Consider the following 25,982-nt stretch of genomic DNA (forward strand, 5'->3'; position numbering starts at 1 on the left):
CCATCTCCAGAATGTTACATCCATTCATAAGGCAAATGTGAAATGAGAACAGACTCTACAAAGTTGTCTCATGACCTCGACACATGCACTGTGGCATCATGTAAACACACGACCAGCACCGCCACAACAATAATAATTTTCTTAATGAACACCAATGATTACCTCAAAGACAAAAGGTATTCTTTCTCCTTTACCTTGTTACTAACTCTACTCAAGATACACAAGTTTCGGTTGGGGATTTAGCCCTGGGTTCAGTCCTCAGCTCCGAAAACAAAAAAATACACAAGTTTTACAGCTGTTCTTATAGAGTTAGGTAGGTCCTCTAGTTCAGAGACTTGCAATATTCACCCAAAGTCAGTATTAATGAAGCTAGAGAACAGCACCAACTAACCATACACTAACACTGGCATTTCCGTCTGCCTTTTATTATCCCTGCCACCTAGCGGCAGCATCAAAAACCCAAGGAAGCCAGACTTCATGGATAGCTTCATTAAGTACACAGAGGGTGGAAAGCCTACTTTATTTCACTATGGCTACGAAAGCAATTTTAAACCCACTTGCACCAGCTGACATCTTAAGGGCACTAAGTAACTATATTAGTCAAGTTTATCACTTAAGATATGGAATGCAAAGAAAGGTATGCCAAGGCTAGAATGTTATAGATATCCACAGCAGTGCTTAAGTACAGCAGAGGACCACCAATGATACATGAAAGAGAACTTCAAGTCAACTCTGAAGGACAAGACCTACAGAGAGACCAGTCACTGCTGCACCACCATGTACCCAGCAGTGCACAGGCAGCTGCAACCTGGCCCAGAGATCATGCTCCCTGACTCCACTCACTGTTAGGTAGGCCACTTTGATACAAGACCTTCTGCAGAAAGAGCATGTATTGAGTGAGACCTTTAAAGAACCTGCTTCTCTACTGGTGAGCACAAGAGAAAACAAAGGGTTGTGTACAGTCTGCAACCATCTTGCCATTCTCCTTTAAGTCACTCTCACTCTTCTCCCTCAAAGTGATGTGTACAAACCAAAAGATCAGGCAACATACAACAAAACTTCACAACACACATTAACCACAAATAAGGGCCCTGTTTCAGTCCCATATGAGAATATCTGCTTTAACTGTCTGCTGCCAATTTCCATCAGTAGACCCTGAAGTGGACAATCTCTCTGGACTATTAAGGACATGTGTTCTGTTCTGTTTTGGGAGAGGCTCTTCCTCTGAGGCCAGCCTGGCCTTGAACTTGGGATACTCCCAACTCAGCCTCCAAAGTGCTGAGATTACATACATGTGCATCCTATCACACCTGGCTATAATGGACATTAAAAAAAACTAACAGGAGGCTGGCAAGATGGCTCAGTGGATGGAAACCACACGGTAAATAAAAAACTGACTCTGGTAAGTTGTCCTCCAACTTCTACCTGTGTGCCGTGGCATGTAAGCACTCCCCATCCCCACAAAAAATAAACTTTAAAAAAAAAATAACTGATGAAAAATTACCAAGAACTAAAAATTAAATATCCAAATAAGAGGTTGATATGCTATAGGAACTAAAAAATTAGTACTTATAAAAATGAATATTTAGCCGGGCGGTGGTGGCGCACACCTTTAATCCCAGCACTCGGGAGGCAGAGCCAGGTGGATCTCTGTGAGTTCGAGGCCAGCCTGAGCTACCAAGTGAGTTCCAGGAAAGGCACAAAGCTACACAGAGAAACCCTGTCTCGAAAAACCAAAAAAAAAAAAAAAAAAGAATATTTGATCCAACAACCCAATGAGCTATGCTCAGCTAAGTCTAATAAAGACTAAATATAAAACTTAAGACAAGAGGAAAGCATACAATAATTAAATATACATACAAAATATGATATATTTGTTACAAACATATTCATATTATAGAAATCTCCAATACTACCTTAGACACATAATCCTATATAAATAGGATTTCCAACTAATTAGCTATATGTATAATGTGCATTTGCATACATATAAAATATACATAAACCAGGAAATAAATTCATCTGCTATAGAAATAAGATATATAGTAAGCATGACCTAAAGTAATAATGTTCCATGATCTACAATTTGCTATGATGAAAGTGGTTTGGTCAACCAAAACTCAAAAGCCAAATGATCATTATTTTGCAAGAAGTACTCTTGTGAGGGTGGGAAGTAACGAGGGATAAACTAAAAGGGTCACTCAGAGAAGGCAGTGAGTGTATACAGGCCTTCTTAGACATTTTGGTTCTCAAGACCTAAGGAGGCATACTCACAAGCTGACATCCTTAAATACCTCCGTGTTTTAACACTCAACTTGGACACTAAGACAAAGGCCCACTTACTGAATTTTGTTTTACAAATGGCCTTCAACATGTTGGAATTTGATTTTTTTTTTTTTTTGGCCAAATTACTTGACATCAGTAATTTATTGAGGTAACTGGGTCAACAGACTCACTGTATTTAGTTTTCTGAGAAGAGTAATTAATGCTTTATGACCCTAAAGTCAAAGAACAAAACTGAACAAAAGCCTCTATATGCAATGGTGGGAGTCCCTGGTGGATAGCATTCCAGGTCAGAATCTTTGGTTTGTGACTTGAGGTCTCAGTAAGTTGCTCAGCCCTTGAGACTCTTGAGAACCACGATTACATGCATTTACCACAACAGGCACTTGAATCAAAACCCCAAGAAGCCACTACAAAGTGCAAATCCTTCCAGCCCAGAGGTAGTGGTGCACGCCTTTAATCCAATCTGGCAGAGGCAGGCAGATTTCTTAAGTTTGAGGCCAGCCTGATCTACAGAGCAAGTTCCAGGTCAGCCAGGGCTACACAGAGAAACCTTGTTTCGAACCTCCGATCCCCCAAAAAAAGAAAAGAAAAAAGAATACAAAAATCTTCCAATGAGAACTTCTACTTCTGCCTTTGGATATTTATTACTTATTTATCAAGACAAAGTCTCACTACTTAGCCTTGACTGGCCTGGAACTTAACTATGCAAATCAAGCTGGCCTTGAACTCACAAATCTGCCTACTTATTGCTAGGATTAAAGTTTAAATAGGTGTGTGGTGCTGTGTTTGGGTATTAAATTCAAGAAATGTGAGGTGGCATGTTTGCACTAGGCCTACTGGGGTGCCATCAATGGAAAGAACTGAAATAACTGGAAACTACACAAACAAATCTTCCTGTTTGAGAGCAGACAGAAGTGTCTACAAATGTATTCACATCTTTTCCTATTCAGGCACAAAAGAAAGCAGTTTCATTTCCCTCAGAGCTTTGCATTCTGGACTTCAGTCCTGCTCCGTGGCATTCTCACTTCTGAAGTAACTCAGTCGTGCTTGGTACCTGTCTACAGCGGATCTAAGAACACAGGGCAAACATTTGAATACTCACTCAATTTCTAAAGTTTATGTAATTTTGAAAATATTTTGGCTGTAACACTTAAGAGCCTTAATTTCCATGATAAAGTATCAAAGCAGAGGTAGGCAAGAGAATCTCAAGTGTCGGCCAAACCCTCTATCCTCTGAGAACTCAACACACCCCCTCACAAAGAGCACTGACAGCAATTAGCCTGGCTATGGAAAACAAGCATGCAAGTTCATGCAGACAGTGACTGATCCAAATGAATAACTCAGAAGGGAAAAACCAAACGAGGCAGGTGAGCAGCACTGGAGAACACTTGGGGCTGAATGTACTGGTTCTAGAGGCATCAGTTCCCCAGCATTACCTGTCCTCAGTGTACTCCTAACAAAATGTCACAGTGATTAATCAGGTTTTTTAAGCCTTGATCTCTTTTGGGAAAGGCTATAGGTTGATGGACACCCAACCATATACCTTTGTAAACACCATTCTTTAAAACAAAATGTCACCTTTGGAAGCTCTCTGACTTCAAGACTACATTCTTTTAACATACACTAACTACAGCACATCTGTAAAGCAGGGAAAATAAAATACTGATACCATAGGATTGCAGTAAGTCACAAGCTGAAATAAAAATCTGCAACAAGTTTAACCTCAATTTAGTGTACAGTGTATACGTATGTGTAAATAAATGTATATGTGAAGCCTCTTATTAAATCATTAAGAAAAGACAAATTTAAAAACTGGTTAGGGCCAAGCATCGTGGTGTATGCCTGTTAGTCCAATACTTGGGAAACTGGAGCAGGAGAAAGCAGCCTGGATTATATAGTAAGACCCTGTCTCAAATATAAGACAAACAACATCCAAAATGGCCCAAGATATTCACTGGAGATTAAAATACTAAACATATTAAGGACGAATTTCTAAACATAGTCCTAAATAATTCTGCACCTAATATATGAATAGCTTGTTTTTACACTGAGATAGGCCTATGCCATCTGAACAGTAAAATATTCTGGAACAGATGCAGTCCACTCCAAGTCTAACCTTTAGTCAGCCAGAATGATTTTCTCATCTTGGGATTCCTTCTTGGAGCCCAGGAGTCACTTGGTAAGGCAGCCAAAGTAACAACATGGAAGAGCTAAAGCTCTGACTAAGGAAGTAAAAGTTCCAGTACGTCACCAATGCCCAGGCATCTGAGGCCTTCTAGCCCCAGCTGGCTACAGTCTGTGAAGACAAGTACAATCTTTTCAACATACAGGCTGATATAAGTGGAGTAACTTCAACACACAGAATGGTGGGAAGTGCTGACTGCTGTGTCACCAAGTTTTGAGATGGTATCTTGATAAGTAAATAGCTGAAATACAATGTCAGTCCAGGTACACAGCTATCAAACATACACATGCATATATTGGAAGTTTTATCATTAGCAACATTATTCGTAATTAAAAAAAAAAAGCAGAACCCTGAAATTCATTACCCAGTAAATGCAAAAATCCAAGTCAAAATAAATGTGTAAGTAAGATTATTGTATGATGTGTCAGCACACACTTTTAATCCCAGTCCTTGCAAAGGCAGGCAGGTATCTGGGAGTTAAAGGCCAGCCTGATCTACATAGCCAATTCTAGGACAGCCAGGGCTAAATAGAGCCCCTGACTCAAAGACATATAACTTTTAAAAGAGAAGACTATCTTTTAAAAGTCCCAAACTCACATATACAAGTGGGGTTTTATGTTTTGTTTTCAAAGGCAGTGATGGAAATGGGGGCTGAGAGATGGTTCAGCAGTTAAGAACACATACTGCTTTTGCAAAATCCAAGGTTTAGTTTGTAGCACCCACATCAAGTGGCTCACAACTGCTGTAACTTCAGCTCTTTACTCTTTCTAGACCTTGTGGACAGGTGCACATACGCCTGCCAAACACATACATGTATAATCAAAAGTAAAATCTCTATTTAAGAAGTCAGAATGGTTTCCTAGCTGCAACAGGAAAAATAAAAGGACAGGCAAAAGAAGAAACAGGTAAATATGAAGATAGCCACATCCTCGATCTGCAGCTGCTGGGTAGATTCCCAAAGTCATCAGTAAGTTTCACAATTATACAGAGTATACATATTCCATTTATGTGCATGTTACATTTTAAATACACCTCCATTTATAAGTAATGTGTGTTGTGATTCAAGCCCAACAGGTCTAACTATCATCACTTAAATGACATAAATGCTTTTTAAATATCCAAAGTGATTTTATTTAAAGGAAAACCTTTTGTATAAAAGCTGTTTATATTAGACACTTTAAGTTCAGTAAATTACTTTAACAATCAAAATAATCTTAAATGGTGAAAAAAATGTCTCACTTTTAATGAAGTGACTGGCTCAATTAAGCAACCATAAATAAATAGCTGGTTTTTTTTTTCTTTTTAGTTGCTCAAGCTCATTTTTCTACTTTGAACATATGACTGGCCTTTATTTAACTGTGTTAAGATGAGATTTTATTTATATGACATGGTTTCATTATCACGTTCATCCTTCAAATGCCGGAAAGCTGTGTAGCATGTTAAAATAAAGCCTCCCTTAAAGTCTAGAGTAAAACTGATGTGGGAGTCAAGTTACACTTCCATGGGACAATTGTATTAAGTTTAAAAAAAGTATGAACATACAGTGTTGGTTAATGTATCGAACAAATTCCACCCACTTATAACAGGATTCTTTTTACTGTTGTCGTCCTTTTGCTGTGCTGGGGACAAAACTCGGGGCTTTGCACAAGTATTAATAGACTGTCTTTTTAAAGTATATTGATGGATAAAGAATTTTTTTGAGGCAGACAGTACTGTTAAAAAAAAAATTGAAATCATTCCAGGTTTTCAGTTCAAGGACTCACAGGAATACCTCTATTATGATGTGGAATTCAGCAGTGTACTTAAATAACAGACCAATCATTTTTAGGGTTTGATTAATAATTTAAAAATGGATAGAGGTGTCATATTTTGGTTTAACACTTATACACTAATATCTACTATTCATTGACCCACCTAATAATTAGGCATAGACAAAGCTATTTCCACTGAAAAGACACTTTAGTGAAGATGGCAATTTATTTAGCATCCTTTAATCTCTAAGGTAAAGTTTAGAATGAGATCAGAACTCTGATGCCTCCTAAAGTGTTGCTGGATCTGTCCATCATTTACCTTCATCACTGAGTTCAAGAAAGAGCTATGAAAAGATAATTAATCCAACGCTACCTAAACTCATTGTTGGCATGAATTTAGTATGCAGTAACTAATATCATGGCATACAATAATTTCAGCTCTTACTATTCCCCAAACTCAAATTAGCTTGAAAACTAATTTTTATCAATGGCATCTTTTCCATTCACCATCTCAAAAAATAACAACGCAACTTTTATACTTCAGGTGGCTTGTAGACTTTAACTAGTTTTTCTTGTCTGATTCAATGTTCCTCAATTAATGAGTTAAAGCATGAAAAGGAACTGTTTGAGATTTACTTGTACTTTTAAGAACCACTCATACAACTAAAATTACACTTTCCCTCAAAGTTCTTTTTTCATTTTATTTATTTATGTATTTTGTGTATGAGTGCTCTGTCTGCATGTATGTGTACATGCCAGAAGAGGGTGTCAGTTCTCATTTTAAATGGCTGTGAGCCACCATGTGGTTGCTGGGAAATGAACTCAGGACCTCTGCAAAAGAAGTCAATGCTCTTAACCACTGAGCCATCTCTCTAGTCCCCTCAAAAGTTCTTAATGCATCCCAGTCAGCCATTCACCCTTATTGCTAGTGGCTGGCAGTGCTGATCAAAACCACCTCTTCAAGTAGAACCATCTCTTCTCCAGCAGCTCTCCTCTTAAGACTAAAATACCAGTGAAAGCGTGATTACAATGTTCACTGCATGTGACTTTACTGCTACTACAGTCAAACCCAAGATTTATCAAAGTCATACTCAAGAGACTTATATGACCATTATCACCAAAACAAGGGGTACACTTTAAGACAAAGTTAATTTTTAAAAAGTATAGTTAAAGACAAAATATTTAATATTCAATGAGTATTCACCACACCCTATACTGTGTAAAATACTGCAGGGAGAATATAAATGATGTTCTTGAATGAAAGGATACTTTTTTTCTGTGTTCTGTAACAACATTAAATCATTATTCACTACAGGGGCAAATGAGCATAGAAATCCATATAACAATGCCTTACCAATTCAGATACACACACACACACACACACACACACACACACACACACACACACACACATACACACACACACAAAAAAAAAACAAAACAAAAAAACTCTAGTCTCCTTGAGTATTTTTACTTTACAGATGCCTCTTCAAAAAATGGCTTCAGACTGTTTAGTCAACTGCACAGTCCTCAGTAAAGTTTAATGAAAGTTTGTTTTATAATGTTATTAATAGAGCCAATACTGATTAACTTCTCACATGGGGCAGATAAGAGATTATCAGATTATTTTCTGGAAAGGAGTGTATCTGGCATGTTTCATAACAGTTAAGACATTTCAGGAGAGGATCTCCACTTGGGAATTCATACAAGAGGACAACTATCAGGAGCAGCATTAAAAGAGACTTCTATCATTACACTAGACCATTACTCAAGTGGAATCTAATTCAAGGCATTTGCATCATTCCATGCCATGTTTGGAACGGAGTTTGAGATGATGAGACTTGTTAAACATCTTTCTTAGGATATTTGGCTTAAGTTTTAAAGTTTGGGTTATAGAATTCAAATACTGACTGGCTCAATTGAGAGTTTTAAGAAAGGCAATTCCAGATTTAAATTTTTCTTCAGCAATAAATTAAGTTTGATGACAGCCCATTATTTGTTCACAAAAGAAATAAACGTTATCCACTCAAGTTGCATGGCTTTTATACTAACACACAGCAGAAAACACCACCAAATCTGATCAAAACCATTCTACCCACAAAAGGGAAATGCATGTGAGTTTTCTCACTTGTTCTACTTAAGTAGTGCTTTCTAGCCAGGCGGTGGTGGTGGTGGCGGCGGCGGCGGCGGCGGCAGCGGCGCACGCCTTTTAGTCCAAGCACTCAGGAGGCAGAGGCAGATGGATCTCTGTGAGTTTGAGGTCAGCCTGGTCTACAAAGCAAGTTGCAGGAAAGGCTCCAAAGCTATGCAAAGAAACACTGTCTCAAAAACAAAACAAAACAAACAAAAAAGTGCTTTCTAATTATAAAAGGAAGCCTTAGCAACTAGAGTCACTTTCCTGATACCATTAAAGCATTTGCTACAGACAACCAATTCTCATAGCCCAATACAGTTCAGGTTCCTACATGAAGGCCAATGACCTTTTATCATTCTTTAAATTAACTTTATCCTTGAAGATGTGTTTTTTTTTCTTTTTCTTTTTGGTTTTTCAAGACAGGGTTTCTCTGTGTAGCTTTGCGCCTTTCCTGGAACTCACTTGGTAGGCCAGGCTGGCCTCGAACTCACAGAGATCCACCTGGCTCTGCCTCCCGAGTGCTGGGATTAAAGGTGTGCGCCACCACCGCCCGGCTGAAGATGGTTTTTGAGAAACTCTTCCTAATATGCCTCTTTCTCAATCGTCCTGAAGATAAGACACAGCCAGTAAACAATCAAGGAAATAAACTGAGAAGGATAAAAATAAGTAGCCACTGAACACTAGCCCACCCTTTAATACAGTTCTTCATGTTGTGGTGACTCCCCAAGCATAAAATTATTTCCTTGCTACTTCATAACTGTAGTTTTGCTACTGTTAAGAATCATAATGTAAATATCTGTGTTTTCCAACAGTCTTCTTAGGTGACCCCTGTGAAAGGGTCATTTGACCCACAGGTTGAGAACTGCTGAACTAGAAGAAAGCAACTTGGGAAACACTAAGAACTCAAGAGAAACCATTCAAGATTCTCTACCTACACAAACAAACACACACATACACAATCCGAAACTAGCAAACCTCCCCGCCCCCAAAAAACAAAGAAGAACAACAAACACGCAAAACATTCTTATGACTTTCCTAAATTCTTTCAGCTCAGATACCAACTTTCTGGAATTGGCGTCCAGGGCTAAGGAGCTGGCTTAATGAGTAAAAGGTGAGAACTGGTGTTCGGGATCTCTAGCACCCACACAAATGCTGGATGGGTGTGATGGCCCCTTTGTAATCCTACTCTGCTGGGAAGTGAAGGCAAGGAGGAATCCCTAAGCAGGCTGGCTAACTGAACTAGCTCATCAGCAATCTCTGGGTTCAAGTGAGAGATCCTGGATCAATACATTAGGCAGTGAGTGATCCAAGGAAAACACATAACATCAACCTGCTCACATACAGGTAATCATGCATGCACATGTATGTGCACACACATAACTTACTGCTAGGCATGATCCCAGCACTTGAGAGGGTTTAAGGGAAGGAAGTGGCAGTGCTGAAGCAGGAGGGAGAATTCATGCAGTCTGGGCTACCTCAGAAGTTCTAGGCCAGCCTGAACTGAATAGTGAAATCCTGTCTGAAATCACAAAAGAATTATCAACCATCCATACACAAGTTAATTTTAGTATATTTACATCCTTTAAAATGAGCAACAGCTGACAAAATCAAGTTCTCGTTTATTTGGGATAAAATCTCACTATGCTGGCCAGTGGTCTGAATGGCAGAAGCTCGAGTGTTGTAGAACATTATTTTAAGGTGTGTTACTTTTGTTTATGTCCAATTTGTTTAACTCTGTGAAGCTGTGTTACTGTGCCTGTCTGAAACACCTGATCATCTTATAAAGAACTGGCCAATAACAAGGCAGGAGAAAAGATAGGCGGGGCTGGCAGGCAGAGAGAATATATATGAGAAATCAAAGAAAGACCAAGATATGGAGAGGAGGACTCCAGGGGCCAGCCACACAGCAAGCCATGGAGTAAGAGTAAATTTACAGAAGTAAGAGAATGGGAAAAGCCCAGAGGCAAAAGGTAGACAGGATAATTTAAGTTAAGGAAAGCTGGCTAGAAATAAGCCAAGCTAAAGTCAGGCATTCATAATTAAGAATAAGCCTCCATGAATGATTTATTTGGGAGCTGGGTGGCAGGCGCCCCAAAGAGACAAAGAGTGAGAAAACAACCAACAACACTCAAGAAAGTTCACAGCCCTAGTTTTACAAAGCAGCTAGGACTGCAGGCATACACAGAACAACACTCCTGTAGCTCCTCCCCCAAAGCCCAGTTCTTGAACAGTTTTTTTTAATTGATTCCATTATCATTTGTTTCCGGAAAGAGAATGAAGCAGTATTCCCATGCCCTGCTTCCTGGATCCTCTGAGTCTTCTGAGAGATTCAGTCTTCCAAGGGTATCTAGAGAAAATGATGACTCCATCTAAAGAGTTAGCTTTAAGATCATTTGTTATCTAAGGCTGGAGAGATGGCTCAGTGGTTAAGAGCTCTGGCTACTCTAGTTCTAGAGGACCTAGGGTTCAATTCCCAACATCTATATGGCAGTGCAAAACTGTTTGTAACTTCTGGGCTTTGTGGGCACCAGGCATGCACATGATACACAGACAAATATACAGATAAAACATATACATATAAAATAATAAATTTAATTTTTTTTTAAAAGATCATTTGTTATTTCAAGTGAAAAGAAAACTTTTCCCTGCCTTTGTTTTTTGAGACAGGGTTTCTCTGTGTAGTTTTGGTGCCTGTCCTGGAAATCGCTCTGTAGACCAGGCTGGCCTTGAACTCACAAAGATTCACCTGGCTCTGCTTCCCAAGTACTGGGATTAAAAGTGTGCGGCTCTGCCACTCAGCCTTCCCTGTCTTTTTTTACAGGTACTTCCTGTAAAAAGTACCTGTAAAAAGAAAAGGCAAAAATCACAGGTGCTAGTCAAACTACTGCCGAATCTTATTTATTGTCCCATGTTTGAATCTTTTAACCAAGAGATGAGCAAAAGAGCAAGACATAAAAGCTGTAATTCCACTTTACTAAAATACATCAACTAAACTGTTATTTAGCAATATAGAAAGCTCATCACCGATGACAAAACATAAAGGACCTAAGTACTTAGTTAACTTACAATGTGGTTAGACAGCTCAGTGGTTAAGAGCACTTGACTGCTCTTCCAGAGAGGTCCTGAGTTCAATTCCCAGGAACCACATGGTGGCTCACAACCACCATTTGTAATAGGATCAGATTCCTTTTTCTGGTGTGCATGAAGACAGAGCACTCATACATAAAATACATGAATAAATAACTTACAATGTGGGAGACAGACTGGGGAAGCAAACAGTGTCAGAGGTGATGACAATGATCATGGTCTGAGTAATATTCAGATGGGTCCTCATTTTACTGTGTATTAGATTTCTTCTTTTTAAAAAAAATCTTTTTATTTATTTTTATTTCATGTGCATTGGTGTTTTGCCTTCATCATGTCTGTGTGAATGTGTTGGGTAACTTGGAACTGGAGTTACAGATAGTTGTAAGCTGCCATGTGGGTGCTGGGAATTGAACCCAGGTCCTCTGGAAGAGAAGCCAGTGTGCTCTTAACCACGGAGCCATCTCTCCAGCCCCTAGGTTTCTTCTTAAGACTGAAACCCCTTTTCACCTATAAAAAAGCCTTTGCAAATTGATTTTTTGCTCTTTTTCGTATAAGGATTTAAGATTTACTTTCAGAGAACATCTCAAAGACTACAAGAATGCTTCTTTCTTTTTGATAATTCTGCATTCACTGTTTTTTGCTGTAGATTGCACATGGTGCAATAATTTATTTTCATAAATAAATTTCTGGGCACGATTCTTTTCTTCAATGCCATTCAATTTGGCCTCATGCTTTTCTTCACACAAATGTGACCAGCAACAAAAATAATGTACGGTATGCATAATGCATGCTTTGGGTATGACTTACCACTCATTTCAATTTCTGTAATGTCGCTGACAATAGTTCACCTTCAACATTAGTACACAGGTGTGAGTGAGCGCGCGCGCACACACACACACACACACACACACACACACACACACACACTATAAATTGCAACATTAGCTACTGAGAGGAGAGAGCAAGAACTGCCAATATTTTGAGTTAAAAAAACAATCATTTGAAGTCTTTTGTAAGTTGAAAGGACTGCTAGCTATCATTTTTCAAAAACCATATGGGGAGAAAAAGCTGTATACTTGAGAAGGGTTAATAAGCTTATAAAGCTTAAAAAAGAAACTCATCAACTTGCTTATCAACTAATGCTTTAGAATTTTACTAGTACAAATAAAATTTCTTTGACTACTCTATTCAAGAACATCTCTCTTTTGATAAGGATGAACACAAAAGTAAAGAAGAATAATTTTATAACTTAAATTTATGGCAGTGAAAGGCAATCCAATTCATGCCTATTTTACACCACCAACTCCAAATTAAACTTTACACAGAAGTCCTGTTTCCACATCTACCTACGCTTGAACTATTATTTTCAACACCTTCAATTCAAAATGAGTGGTAATATACAAAAAACGTCCTCTCATATTCTGAACTTTCAAAAGAACCTCAACATGAAAAGGCCTCAAATACCTCTAGGTCCTTTGTCTTAGAAACAAGATAGGTGACATTTATGTACCTATAGATTACTGAGTCTATTCCAAAAGCACAGTTGTCCACTCAAAATTCCCATGCTGGAAGGGCTTAATGCTTCCAAATTCAACACTATAAATTTTACAAACAAACTTCAGTGGAAATATTCAACTTGATTCTCCATCATCTTTTCTTCTCAACCAGCTACTTTTTTAAAAAGGCCCATTTCTAAAAATTCACTAATATTCTTCAACAAAAAACAAAACTTAATTAACTTTTTTTCTTCTTTCTCTACATTAAAACAATCAAAATAACTATCATCCAACTAGCAAGCTTACTTGGCTAGAGAGGGCTCTGACCAAGCATTTTTTGATGGGCCAATGTATTAAAGCTTAGAACAGATGACTAAGAAACATATGAAGTCGGGTGGTGGTGGCAAACCCCTTTAATCCCAGCAGAGGCAGGAGTTCGAGGCCAGCCTGGTCTACAGAGTGAGTTTCAGGACAGCCAGGGATACTTGAAAAACCCTATCTCAGGAAAAAAAAAGAAAGAAACAAACTAAAGACATTTTCTTATAAATCTGCCTTAGAGGAAGGGTACAATAAAGATAGACTTTGAAATCACCCAGATCTGGAAAACACTGAGCTAAAATACAGTTTGTCTAAAGATTTTATCCCATTTCCTCAATTCAAAGCTAACTATCAGACTGGGAGACACTGTTAAACTCAGGCATGCATTGCCACTTGAAACATGTTAATGTTTCCCATAACATTAAGTTCCACAAAGGAAAGGTTACAGATGATATGGTTAACTTCTGTCAGTGAAAATGCAGTAATTCACAGATTTGCTTGTCTTCAAGTGGTACAAATTTGAATAAATGGACATTTATTAATTTATGCTGAAGGTCTATTCCAAAATGTTCAGATGTCTCAAACAAAGAAAGCATTTTCCAAACACACAAACTATAAAACGTGATTAGATCTTTTGGTCAGCCTACAAACACCAGTTAACAAATTTGCTCAAAACACAGGAGCTTCTGGGACAAGTGTCCCATTTCTCCCAACATTTACTCTACTAGATAAGGAGCTCTTTTCTTTTCTCCCATGTACTGCCATTTCTATTTCTAAGTCCTAGGAAAGTATTCGTGGCCAGAAGTAGGTAAAGTGAGAAGCAGGGTGTGGCAGGACACACTTGTAATCCCACCTGCCAGCATGGGCTTCATAGTCCTTGCCAGAAGAAGGGAGGGGAGGAAGAAAAACAGGAGGTTAAGGTGAAGAGAGAACCCTTCTCAGAAAAAGCAAAAGGTTTAGAAATGAGAAGTATCATCAATCAGGATCAGCAGGGTGATCCAAATCTGGCCCCCTTAATGTTGATGTATATGTTTTCAGGCTCTGTATTACTGGGATGAAACATGGCAGTGACAACAGGCTAAACAATAAGACAATTCAAAAAGTTAGAAGTTCTACATAAGTGAAGTCTAATAAAACCAACACTCAATTACTTCATACTTTCTCTCGAGACAGCAGATTCAGCAAAGCTAAGTCATTTAACAGACATGGCTAATGCACCGGCTTACAGTGTACTCAGGTAAAATTACTGACCAAACCTGAAAGGGATGGAATCAGATCCCAAGCGAAGATACAGAAACAGTTATTTGTACATGCTGAGCTCAGGTTTTACAGAAAACCAATGCGTTACGGAAAGAAAGTTCTCCTTTATCAAGGAGCAGAGGAACCAGGGTAGCATCTGTATCACAGGAACAATGCACCAGCAGTCTCTCTAGACTCTAGAGTCCAGAAGGGTGCAAGCACAGCCATAGACATTGAAAAGTGAAGTAAAAGATATCAATTGGATGTAGTAGTGATATGAATGTTCACTCTGAAATTCAACTTTCCTGTATGTTGAAAACTTACAGTGCAATCACTTAGAAGAAGGCAGATCTACTGAAATTCGAAGGCAAAGCAGCTGCAGTATTGTGGTGCCCTATGATTTCATTTTAGAGCTAAAATAAGACTTGGTCACTCAAGTAACATCAGCCTTATAGAAAGTTACTTCTATACTACAGGTATACTGGTGAATATTAAGATAGTACAATGAAGAACATTTTAATATGTTTATTCTATACACTCAGCACTTTAACAGCACAAAGACTGGAGGTTAGGCAGAGATAGGCTGTCAAGTTACTTCCACATCCATAGGTTCAGAACCAGAGAAGGGAAATTTTAGTTTCTAATGCTTGGTGAACAACTAATTGTCTTCATGCCAACCACTCATGACATCGAGAGGCATGTGGTCCTACCCAGTTTGGCCCTAAAGAAAAGAAAATTCTCAAGGAAAAGTTCCAAGGGCTTTGGTGACAGGTTCTAACCGCTTTGGAGCTATCATATGCTTCATGAAATTCACGACTACCATCAGAGGGTTACAGTGACTGCAAGTCGGGGCAAGTCCAAAGCCACCATCAAAACCAGCCACTCAAGCACTTCCCATACACATGCTTCTAACTCACAATGATCCCAGAAGCTCCCAGCTCAAGTGTTGATTACAATGAAATCAGTGGTGGGACTGCTGCTGCTAACGACCCCACAGTCAGGGGGGGCTCTACGACCTGGGAAGTTGTGTGTTTTAAAACTCTTCAGAAATGAGGTCAACAGTTTTTCTTTTCTTTTGGTTTTGTCATCTGTAAAGAAAAACATGGGAGACCTCAAAAGACAGGAAGCAGTCCCCAACACTCATAAACAGCTTACTTTCCAAGGCTTGTCACTTCTTTGAAAATGTGCCTGCGCTAATTAACCTATTTATACCATAGTTTCTAAGGAAAAAGCATACCCTGTCCTCTAAAACTTTGTCCTAACAAAACAGAAAAAGGTACGTGTGTAGACAAGATCTACTATGAGAGAATGGTACAAGCGTGCCCAGTTTCTGCTGCCTTTTTGATAACTGCAGCGAAAACCTAAAGCTCTAAATTCTAAATTCTTAAATTTTCTCCAGAAGGAAGCCCCTCCAAAGCTGTGAAGTTAGAAGCATGGAAGGGACTCTCCTTCTAGAGTACTTATCGCTAATGGAGAAAGCTACCACAACCTGTCAGAAGCTAACAGGAAAGGGTCTGGCTAATGTTAACATGCAAGTTGTTCATCATCACAGCGAAACTATGCAAGGACTAATACTTTAGAGAAAAAGATAAAAGTCAGATGCTGTTAAAACTAGTTGGTCAGCCAAAGTTTGGCACCTACAGAACAGTCTCAGCTGCTTCCTGGAATCTCACCAACAACTCAACTGAGAAGGAAGGAAATCACTAGCACGAAAAGGTGAGATTGTAGCCCAAAATGCTGCTAAGTTCTCAACATAAAAGGCACTTAATTAAAAAACCTCACATACTACCTCTTACAGCAGTTGGTAAGCTTTCTAGCTTGGGTAACAAGTTTAAAAAACAAGCACAAACTGGTGACAAGTCACTTTGGGCAGCTACCCCAAGTCTCACACAATTCACGAGCTACTGTAAAACCTATAGAAGCAGCTCATAATCAAACAACCTTTCATGGAAAGGATGCAGAAATGGAAGGGGAGGGGACTGAAGGAGGCAGGCCAGAAAGAACATTTACTATTACCAAAGCTTCCCCTCATTGCTGCATGGTAATCTGAGCCACTTACAAGGTAGTATGTGACACTAGGGTTATTACTAGCTTTGGAGAAAAACTGTTTTTAAAGTCAAAAGTAATGACAGGCAACAGGCAATCTACACAAGCTCCCTTGTAAAAATTTTTCAAGAATGATTATGGGATGGAGGAATGAATGGCATGCCTAACGTTAACAGCTATGCAAAGAAAAACTAAAGTGAACACAGTAATCTTTTTGTTGGAACTTGATTTCTCTCATTAGGTCACGTGAATTAGACGTTTCATGAGATCCGTACAGACAAGTCTCCATGCAGGGAGGTGCAGGGACAATTCCTTTATTACCCCATCTACTTGCTAATTAGAATGCTCTAACATCGCGAGCATAAATATTTCATTAAGAATAAACATTAACACTACCATAGGTAGATGAAATAGCAAAGTTTAGTAGCCCTTAGCTGTGGACACTTGCAGATCAGTATATGTGAATTAAAATTCAAAAGGAACAGATTTAGATGAAAGACAAAAATATCGAAAATGTGTTTCCATACATAGAATAGAAACAAAATAGATTTTCATGAGAATAAAGTTATGTTCTCAAATTATGCTTTGAAACTGAAGATACTTTTTCTTATTTTTTAATAGCATATCTACTTCATAAAGCAACCTAAACCTTCTCATTATATTATGCAGTTTTACTAGAGACTGACTTGATGCAAACTTATAACCCCCCCTTCAAAAGAGGGGTGAAAATGACAAAAAAGGTATCAACTCATCATTTATCATTTAGTTTAGTTTTCTATTTGTCTACAATCATTAACTTCAGCTTCTGAGTAACCCTTAAGCAGTTAACAGTCTTCCATTTATAAGAATGTTACTTTTTGGATATGTTTGTGAAATTACTCTGGAATTTTTTTTTTTTTTAATACACAAAACGTTTGGTCAGTCAGCCACCCTGTGCTATCTTTATCTGAAAAGACACAACTTTCTCTTTTCATATTGTTCAGTAAATTCTAGTAGCTTTCATTTCTGGTCTCAATTTCATTTCTAACCTAATTGCTTGAGTGTTTCAAAAGAATACTCTATCCAGTTAGTAATACTTCACAAATAGTCTTAGGTTTATATGTAATCGACACCAATATGTGATTCCAAATAACATAATGGTCATTTTTAAAGGCAAAACTAATGTTAGAAAAAGAAAATCGAAACCTCTGAAATGGGATGAAAACATCTCACAGAAGGCTGTCACCGTACATGTTTCTCTAAGCAGAATTTTCCTTGAGTAGGCCCCTCTGGTGTTCAATAGATGGTGCAGCATAATAAATATTCTTTTTAAAGCACAACTTAGAGCTGATAATTAACATATAAGCCCCCCACCAAAACTCATTTACATCCTATTTATTTGCTCTTAAGAAGATTCTCTGTGCGTTTCAAATGGTAAGACAAATACCCCACGTTAAATTAGATCTAAGTACAAGTAAGATTAATTCAAGGTTGATAGGGCAGCCAGCCAGTCGAATAAACTGAAGAGGCATACTCTCTTGTTCAGGTGGAAAAACACAATTCAGGCTGGGCCAATGGGGAGAAAGTTAAAGCAATCTTCCCGTCTAGGTAACTCTGTTCGGAGTGGGGTGATTCCCTAAACCCTTCAGGTCAGTGCCATGCAGTGTGTGCAACTTCGGCACGACCATCTAGAGCTCCCAGCACCTTGGTACTGCTTGTTCTCTTCTCCACAGACCTTCCTGCAGAGACCAATAAAGGAACTCTTGCAACGCTGTCGGATACTGTGCTCACACCGAGGGTGAGAGTTCGGCTAACAGAATAACGATCTCGCTCGAAAAAGCAACCCAATACAACTGTGGAAACTGTGGCATGCTGAGTGCACTTAAGGGCCTTAGGGGGAAAGAGAGACTTGAAAATACCTGGTGCGGGAAAAACACGAGCCGCTAGCACGGCGTTCGCTTTCGGGGGAGTATTTTTTTCCCCTAACCTCTAACATTCCACTCTCCAAGAGAGAAAATACAAGTGGAAAGCGAGAAACTGCGAGACTGAGCGGACGAGGGATTCCAGTCACCCCCAGCGGCCAGAAGGCAATCCCCGGGCTGCCCGGATGGCAGGAAGGAGAGAAAGAAAATAAAATGCAACAAGGCGCAAAGCTGCGGCGGAGAGGGCGTGGGGACGGGGCCCCGGGAGGCAGCCGAGGCGCGGCGGACAAGAGACGCCGCGCGGGGCCGGCCCACGCCGGGCGGCCGGGGATCGAGGCTCCCTCCGCTCCCGGGCAAACTTCGCCAGGCGGGCAGGGGGCGCGCCCGGGCCGGCCCGCGTGCGAGCGGGTGGAATCCGCGGGGCTCCGGACGACCCCGGGAACGGCGGGCGGGCTGCCTGCGGGGGAAGGGCGGGCACACTCACCACGGGTCGAACTCGTGGATGATGCTCTCGAAGCGGATGACGGCGAAGAGGCGCGAGCTGAAGCCGGCCAGCCAGGCCAGGAAGAGGATGGTGAAGGAGAGCAACGACTGCCACCCGGCCGGCTGCGACAAGCCCCCGGACAGCCCCGCGGGGGGCCCCGGCTTCGGCGGCGCCGCCGCCCTGGACGCGCTCTGGGCTCCGGGCCCGTGGTGCCCGTGGCGGCTGTTCCCCAGAGCCATGAGGCCGCTCCACGGGGACGAGTTGAGGGACGACTTGTGCTTGCTCTCCGGGGCCGAGGGCTCCGCCATGTTGTGCCCCGGCGGCGGGTCTCGCTCGTCCTCCGCGGCCGCCGCCGCCGCCGCCGCCGCCTGGAGCGAGGGGTGCTGGGCGGAGACCCAGAGGAGGAGGAGGAGGAGGAGGGCGACGACGACGACAACGAGGAGGAGGCGGAGGAAGAGCTGGGCGCGCTCCCGCCCTCAGCACCGCGAGGCCGGGACACTGGGGGTGGAGGAGGCGGCGGCGGCGGCGGCGATCCGGAGTCTCCGCCTCGGCAGCGGCTGCGACCGCCGCGGTCTCAACCCAGAAGGCCCCTGCGCCCCACTAGCCATCCGTGTCCCCCGTGCGGCTGAGGAGGCGGCGGCGGCGGCGAGAGCCGACGGGACGAGGGCGCCAGAGGAGCGGCGGCTCGGAGCGGCAATGACATTCCCCCTCACGCCCGCCCCGCCGTGAGGAGCACAAAGGGGGAGGAGCCCCCTGGAGTCCGGGCGGAGCTCAAGCAACCCTTAACTCCGCCCCCTCGCCCAACAGGAACTGGCCCCTCCGCCTGTCACAGAGCGACAGGTCCGTTAAGGGGCGGGGCCGGGATGGCGGCAGGCGCCAATAGGAGCGCGAGCGGGGCCGTGGGCGGGGTCTCGGAGGAAGGGCCCTCCCCCCGCCCCCCTTCGCGGCCTCGCGCCGATTCGCCGCCGGCCGCGGCTACGATTTCATTGTCAGTTGAAAGACGCGGTTTCGCGCGCCGGCCTGCTCGGGGCCCTGAGGAACGGTGCCAAGAGGTTCGGCTTGCTTCCCCGCGTGGCTCCCGACCCGAGGAGCAGGAGAAGGTCCCGCGTTCCAGCCGGCTGAAGCGACGCAGAGAGCACCACCCGACCTGGTGCTGGGCGGCCGTGACTTTTAACCCGCTCCGCGCGGAGCGCCGCCACGTGACTGGGCGCGCAGGCGCGGTGTGCGGCCCGGGGCGCGTGGGTCCAGCCGCTCAGCAGAACGTGCCTAGGTGGCCCGGCTCTTGTCCCTGTTGGGCTGCGCTGAAATCTTGGAGAGGGCAAATTCGTCCGAGCTGCAGCAAGATGTAGCGAGGCGGACAAAACAAAACAATGTTTTTCCTGTTTGTGTTTCCCAGTTGCCAAGAAATTCTTTACAGCTAAATCTTTTGACTGCAGGAATTCATTTTTACACCTGCCCGCGTTCCATCTTAACTTTTTCTCCCAAATTAACTTCTGGACTATGTTAACTGTTGCCCAATTCTCACTTTTAACAAACTAACCGACCAAAGACGCCTATATACAAACTTTTCCTTGTCTGGGCGGTTTGCTTATACCTTCTGCTTCCTCCACAACTGATTCCCTCCACCCCCAAAAGCACAAAGACCAGAGCTGGGTCAAGCCCCCAGAGCAGGATCAGAGGCTGTTAAAAAAAAAAAAAAAAAAAAAAAAAAGGGCCAGTTAATATTTGATTGGTGTCTCATGTACATTCACAACTGTCCATCCTGTTAGGTAACACTGCATTTTTTAAAATGTGTGTAAATATTTCCCTAAGTCCTGTAAAATCGCAAAATACAAATCGCATTTCGTTGCTCATTGTCAGAGGTTAGGTAAATGAACAAGTGTACCTAATTTGAGGTTGTTCTTTAAAACTGATAGGTCTAGCCACTCCAAAGCTAAGGGACTAAATTAGCTGGTTTCCTTACAAAAATAAATACTCTCATTAGTGAAAGAATGAAAAACTTTCCAGAAATAGACTTCCTCAGCACCAATTTCATACCGAACATTTATTAAGCATCTAGATTTAAGGTAGAATATTAACCAACCCCTTTTTAACAAAGAGAGGTGACATGCCCTTTCTTGGAGCCAGAAAAGTGCACATTAAAATGGCAGCTTTTATTTTTTGCCCATGTTGCATGAACCAATCTTCTATCAACCTAAAATAACAGAATTTGTCTCGTGACTTTTATTTTAGGCTGCCTGAATGTCTCTTATTGCAGATGTTCCCTGTTGGGTTTGACGTTATCTTCTGCTTCCGCTTGGCTGTTTAATGGCTGGAGGCCCGGTCTGAAAGTGAGTAAAAACAATCATAATAAATAATAAAATACAAGTCACCTGTGTGGGACTACCCTTTCTAACTCTTAAAGTCAATCTCAATCCTTGTGTGTGAGAGTGGGCATATGTGTACTGTGGCATTCGTATGGAGGTCAAATAACATGCTTGGATGTTGGTCCTCCCAGTATACCAGGTTAGCTGGCCTTTAAACTTCCAGGAATTCTCCAGTCCCCCCCTCCCATATCACCACAGGAGCACTGGGATTATAGGTACCTGCTATCATATCCAGCCTTTTATGGGTTCTGGGAATTTAAACTCAGGTCCTCATACTTGTGTGGCTAGTTAATGTAAAACAAGCTTATCTGAGAACACTATGGATCATTGTTTAGGAACATGAGGAAATTCAGGGTCATGATGTGGCAAAGATGAATGAAGTCCTGTAAAAGCATGAGGACCCCCTGGGCTGTAGCCGGAAGCCTGGGAGACGTGGGTCCTGTCCTCACAGTCCACATCAGTCAGCCTCAGGAAGTGGTAGCAGCTGACCCATTGTGTTGAGCATGTAGTGCAGAATCATGGTAAACACCGGTGGAGCGGTACAGGGAGGGCCAGTTGACACGGGGAACTATAACCCAAGGACGCAGCACTGGGGATAAGGATGAATGGATAGAGGAAGAAAGGAAAGAGATCTACCCAGAGAAGCAAAGGCCCTGTGGTGCTGGGAGAATAAAAGGAACCCAGCAAAAGCCAGCATAGCTGCTGCACAGACTGTAGAACCAGTCGGCGAAGGGCATGCTCAGAGGAAGATTGTGCATTGTTTTAACTGGAGAGTATTAGGAGACCATAAGGGTTTGAAGTTGGATGTAGAGTGTGTTTAAGAAGAGTAAGTTGATAAAGTGTGTGCTTTAAGACTCCTGGGTCTGTAATGTGGAAGGTGCTTTGAGAGGGGACCAGTAAGAGAGCACATTAGTAGATCTTATGAGAGTCCACAGGTTTCTTACTCCCTGGCCTTAGAAGCAGTCGGATATTGCATGCTCTGGATTTACAGCCTGTCAATGTAGAAAAATGACTTCCAGCCTGTTCAGGAAGTTTGTGTGTGTGAGCCACTGTATACATGAACTTCCTGGTCCTTAGATGCCTGTCATGGCCTTGCTGAGCTGAAAAGTGAACCTTTGTTTTGGCAGCTGAATTTCACCGGTTTCCTTAGCAAGTTTAGTGGTTGGATTGGACATCAGCACCTCTACAACATAGGAGAGAGCATAGACTATGCTTTTTCCAGAAGTCTGGCGTCGGGGGACCACGTCATACCAAAGAAAGAGCATCAGAGGCTGGAGAGATGGCTCAGCAGTTAAGAGTACTTACTGTTCTTGCAGAGGACCCAGGTTCAGTTCCTAGCACCTACAGAGGTGTTCACAACTGTCTGCAACTCCAGTTCCCGGGGAATCTGACCCCTCTTCTGACCTGTGTGGGTGCTGCATGCATAAGGTGCCTACATATACCAGGCACTAACATATACACATAAAATAAATATTAAAAGAAGATTATATAACTAATCCACAGGCATGGCTGCAAACAAAATAAAGATTATCTATAATATGTCTCGGGAACAACAAAAGTCTAAGATAGAGCTCCACCCTTCCTAGAGACATAAAACCAGTAAGATAAACACTTTTGCCCTGGAGAGAGCACACCAGAGTGTGGGCAGGCAATTGATAATAACAGATACTGGGTGACTCTTGTATTGTCCTGTCTGCCAGGATGGCTGTCTGGTAGCCTACAATGCCCAGAGAGGAAAGTGAAACAAAGTGAGAAAAACTGAGCCATGGGTTTGCACAGGCGTAAATCTCCTGCCAAGATACCATGGTGTAAGATAGTTCTGAAGACAGCACCAGGCACCATCCTAACTCGATTCTCCTCAGGTCCATTCACCGCCATGCCTCGGTGTTTATGTGTCCCTTCCTAGTACGGTGCTGTTCAGAAAGAGAGGATCAACACATGAAGAGAACTTGAAGCAGTGCCAGGGGCAAAGGGGAGCAGTCGGTTACTCTGTGCTGGTTACTAATAGTGACAGTAGACCACTGCCTTTGCAGGCAGAGGGTAAGGCGGCTCAACCTCCTAAAGATCAGGAAAGAACCCTCCTGACCCATCTGAATGTGGCTCTGTTTCTTCAGCCTGGAGATCACTTGTATCAAATAAAACCTGCGTTTCCCCCAACACCTCTGCACACACATACACAAGAAACACCATGTGACAGGGAACTGTTGTCTCTGGCCAGCAAAGCACAGGCCCTGAGGCCAGGCAACTAGTGTGAGCCTGAGAGCAGATACTGGGTTCTCATCACCTGAGTGCAGTGCAGACACAGAGACACAGGCTTTCTTTCCACAGCTGCACGCAGATTCCTAAGCTCAAGAGCTATAAAATCATAATCATATTCCTAAGCTTCTAAGACTTGGGGTTATTTCTTACACAGCTGTGGCTAACAGATGAGAGACTAAAGAGCGGTGTGCTCCCTCAGAATGAGGAAGCCAACCAGGAAACCTCATAACCAGCAAGAATGAAACGCCCTTCCATCCCTCCTGTGTCAGTTAAAGACTATCCTAAGGGGCGGGGCGCTTGTTCCACAGACTCATTGGCAGTCCAAGGAGTGGGGCTCTCGGGCAACCACATCCACATGCTTTACTGTCCCCTTTTATGGTCAGACAACCTGGTTCTGAAAGTAGGCCATAGACTTAAATGATGATTCTTAAAAAGAAAACATGCTAGTTCTTATTAGGTGTATGAGAAAGAAGTTCAGGGTCACTATCAGTCAGAGAAATGCAAATCAGAGCTCTATACTACCTCACCCCAGTAAGAATGACTGTTAGAAAAAAAAAAGAAGGGATGGAGAAGATGTGGAGCAAAGGAGGGAATCCCTGGACAGTATTGGTGGTATGAAATTAGTTCAGTCATGGAAAGCATCACGGCAGTTCCTCAGAAACCCAGTACCTAAACCATCATGTGATCGAGCACACAGCCCTGGGCCTATATCCAAAGGAAATGAAGTCAGCATATTGAAGAGACAGGGGCACCCCTGTGTTCAATGTCAGTTATTCATGATGGCCTCAAAAAGAAACAACCCAAGTGTCTGTGATAGTGACAGTTGTCAGTTTGATGGGATCTGGAATCACCCAGGAGACAAGACTCCAGGAACCCTGTAAGGAATACACAGATTAAGGTTAGCTGTTGACAGTGTCCATGATCAGATTAACTGATGTGGCAAGACCTGTCCTAACTGTGGGTAGGAACATTCCCCAGTTGGGGGTCCTGGACTGTATAAAATAGAGGAAGTGAGCAGGGCACTAGCCTTCGTTGCTCATCCTTGACTGAGGATGCAGTGTGCTCCACTGCTTCAAGCTCCTGCTGTCTTGATATCTCCACCATGATGGACTGTACCCTCCTCTGTGAGCTAAGAGAAATCCTTCCTTGAGTTGCTGTTGTCAGGGTGTTTTATCACAGCAACTGCAAAGAAACTAAAAGTGTCCATTAACTCATGGATATATGCATAAGCATATACACCCCGGAGTATTATCTGCCACAATAGAATGGAATTCTATCATTTGCAAAACATAGATAGAACTGATGGTGAGGATGTTAAGGGAAACAAGCCAGGCACAGAAGGATAAGTACTGCATCATAAGTTGTGTGTGGAACTTAATTAAAAAATGCTTTTAAAGATTTATTTTATGTGTATGAGTATTTTGTTTGTGTTTATGTGCATGCCTGGTGCCCAAGCAGGTCAGAAGGGGGTATCAGGTCCCCTGGAACTGGGTTACGAATGGTTGTGAGCCACCATGCGGGTGCTGGGGACTGCATCAGGTACCTTAGCAAGAGAAGGCTGTGCTCTTAACTGCGGGGCCCTCTCTCCAGCCCCACTGTGTGAAATTTCACAAAGCTGCTGCAGCTGTGGGAATGGCGCAGCAGCAGCTAAGAGCTCACACTGCTCTTGCAGAGGACTCTAGTTAGTTCTAGGCACCGATTTCAGACCACCTGTAGCTTCACCTCCAGGAGACCCAGCGCCTCTGGCCTCTGCTGGCACCTGTGTTCGTGTTCACATACCCACACATAAATTTAAAGTAATGAAAATAGAATTTTATAAAACACTAATGTGGAATATTAAAAATCAACCTTATGATTCAGAGGGTTGCCAGAGGCTAAGGAGTGTGGCAGATGGGAGGAAAGGAGAGGTGGATTCGCGGATGATAAGTTAGGTAGGTATAAGACCCCCTGGTGGGCTGTTGCACAGTGTGACTATGACACCAGGTCTGCATTGCATAGTTCAAAAAGCTAGGCACCAAATCAAATGCTTTCACTATAAGAAATGGTAAGTGGAGATACAGATATGTTTATCCTTATTTAATATTGCATAATGTAGACACATATTAAAAAATCACACCACACCCCATTATATGCACAGTTTTTATGTATTAGTGGAAATAAGTTGATGCTAAGCAAGTCCATACTGAATGCCTTGGAATGTCCTGCAGCAGGGATTAATTCAGGATTGCTCAGATATGGACAGTGGACCTCTGTACCCAGGACCCCCTTTCCTCACTGTGCTAGCTAACCGAATGTGAAATATCTCCTCACCAGAAGGTATTTGGGGAAACACTGTGTGAGATGGAAGCTGCCACTTTAGCCTCAGCCCTCAGATATGAAAGGGCCATACCGAAGAGCCAGGACCCAAGAACTGAATTCAGGGTGGGCTTT

The 25,982-nt window shown here is 42.3% G+C and overlaps 1 protein-coding gene and 1 long non-coding RNA gene across 2 annotated transcripts in view; one reads left to right on the forward strand and one right to left on the reverse strand.

Moving 5' to 3' along the window:
* The window catches only part of Stt3b (STT3 oligosaccharyltransferase complex catalytic subunit B), a 77,497-nt gene extending 57,732 nt beyond the window's left edge, over nt 1–19,765 (reverse strand). Inside the window, exon 1 of the mRNA XM_006970254.3 lies at nt 18,928–19,765. Within this exon, the coding sequence (XP_006970316.1) occupies nt 18,928–19,235 (308 nt within the window). The 5' untranslated portion in view covers nt 19,236–19,765. The remainder of the gene's footprint in view (nt 1–18,927) is intronic.
* Nucleotides 43–18,389, forward strand: LOC143274360 (uncharacterized). The gene is made up of 3 exons (XR_013052984.1): nt 43–176; nt 9,406–9,467; nt 18,255–18,389. It is a non-coding gene; the product is annotated as an uncharacterized LOC143274360 (long non-coding RNA).
* Nucleotides 19,766–25,982: the final 6,217 nt, after the last annotated feature.

This window comes from Peromyscus maniculatus, chromosome 7 (genome assembly GCF_049852395.1).
Source record: "Peromyscus maniculatus bairdii isolate BWxNUB_F1_BW_parent chromosome 7, HU_Pman_BW_mat_3.1, whole genome shotgun sequence".
In the NCBI taxonomy this organism is placed as follows: Eukaryota; Metazoa; Chordata; class Mammalia; order Rodentia; family Cricetidae; genus Peromyscus; species Peromyscus maniculatus.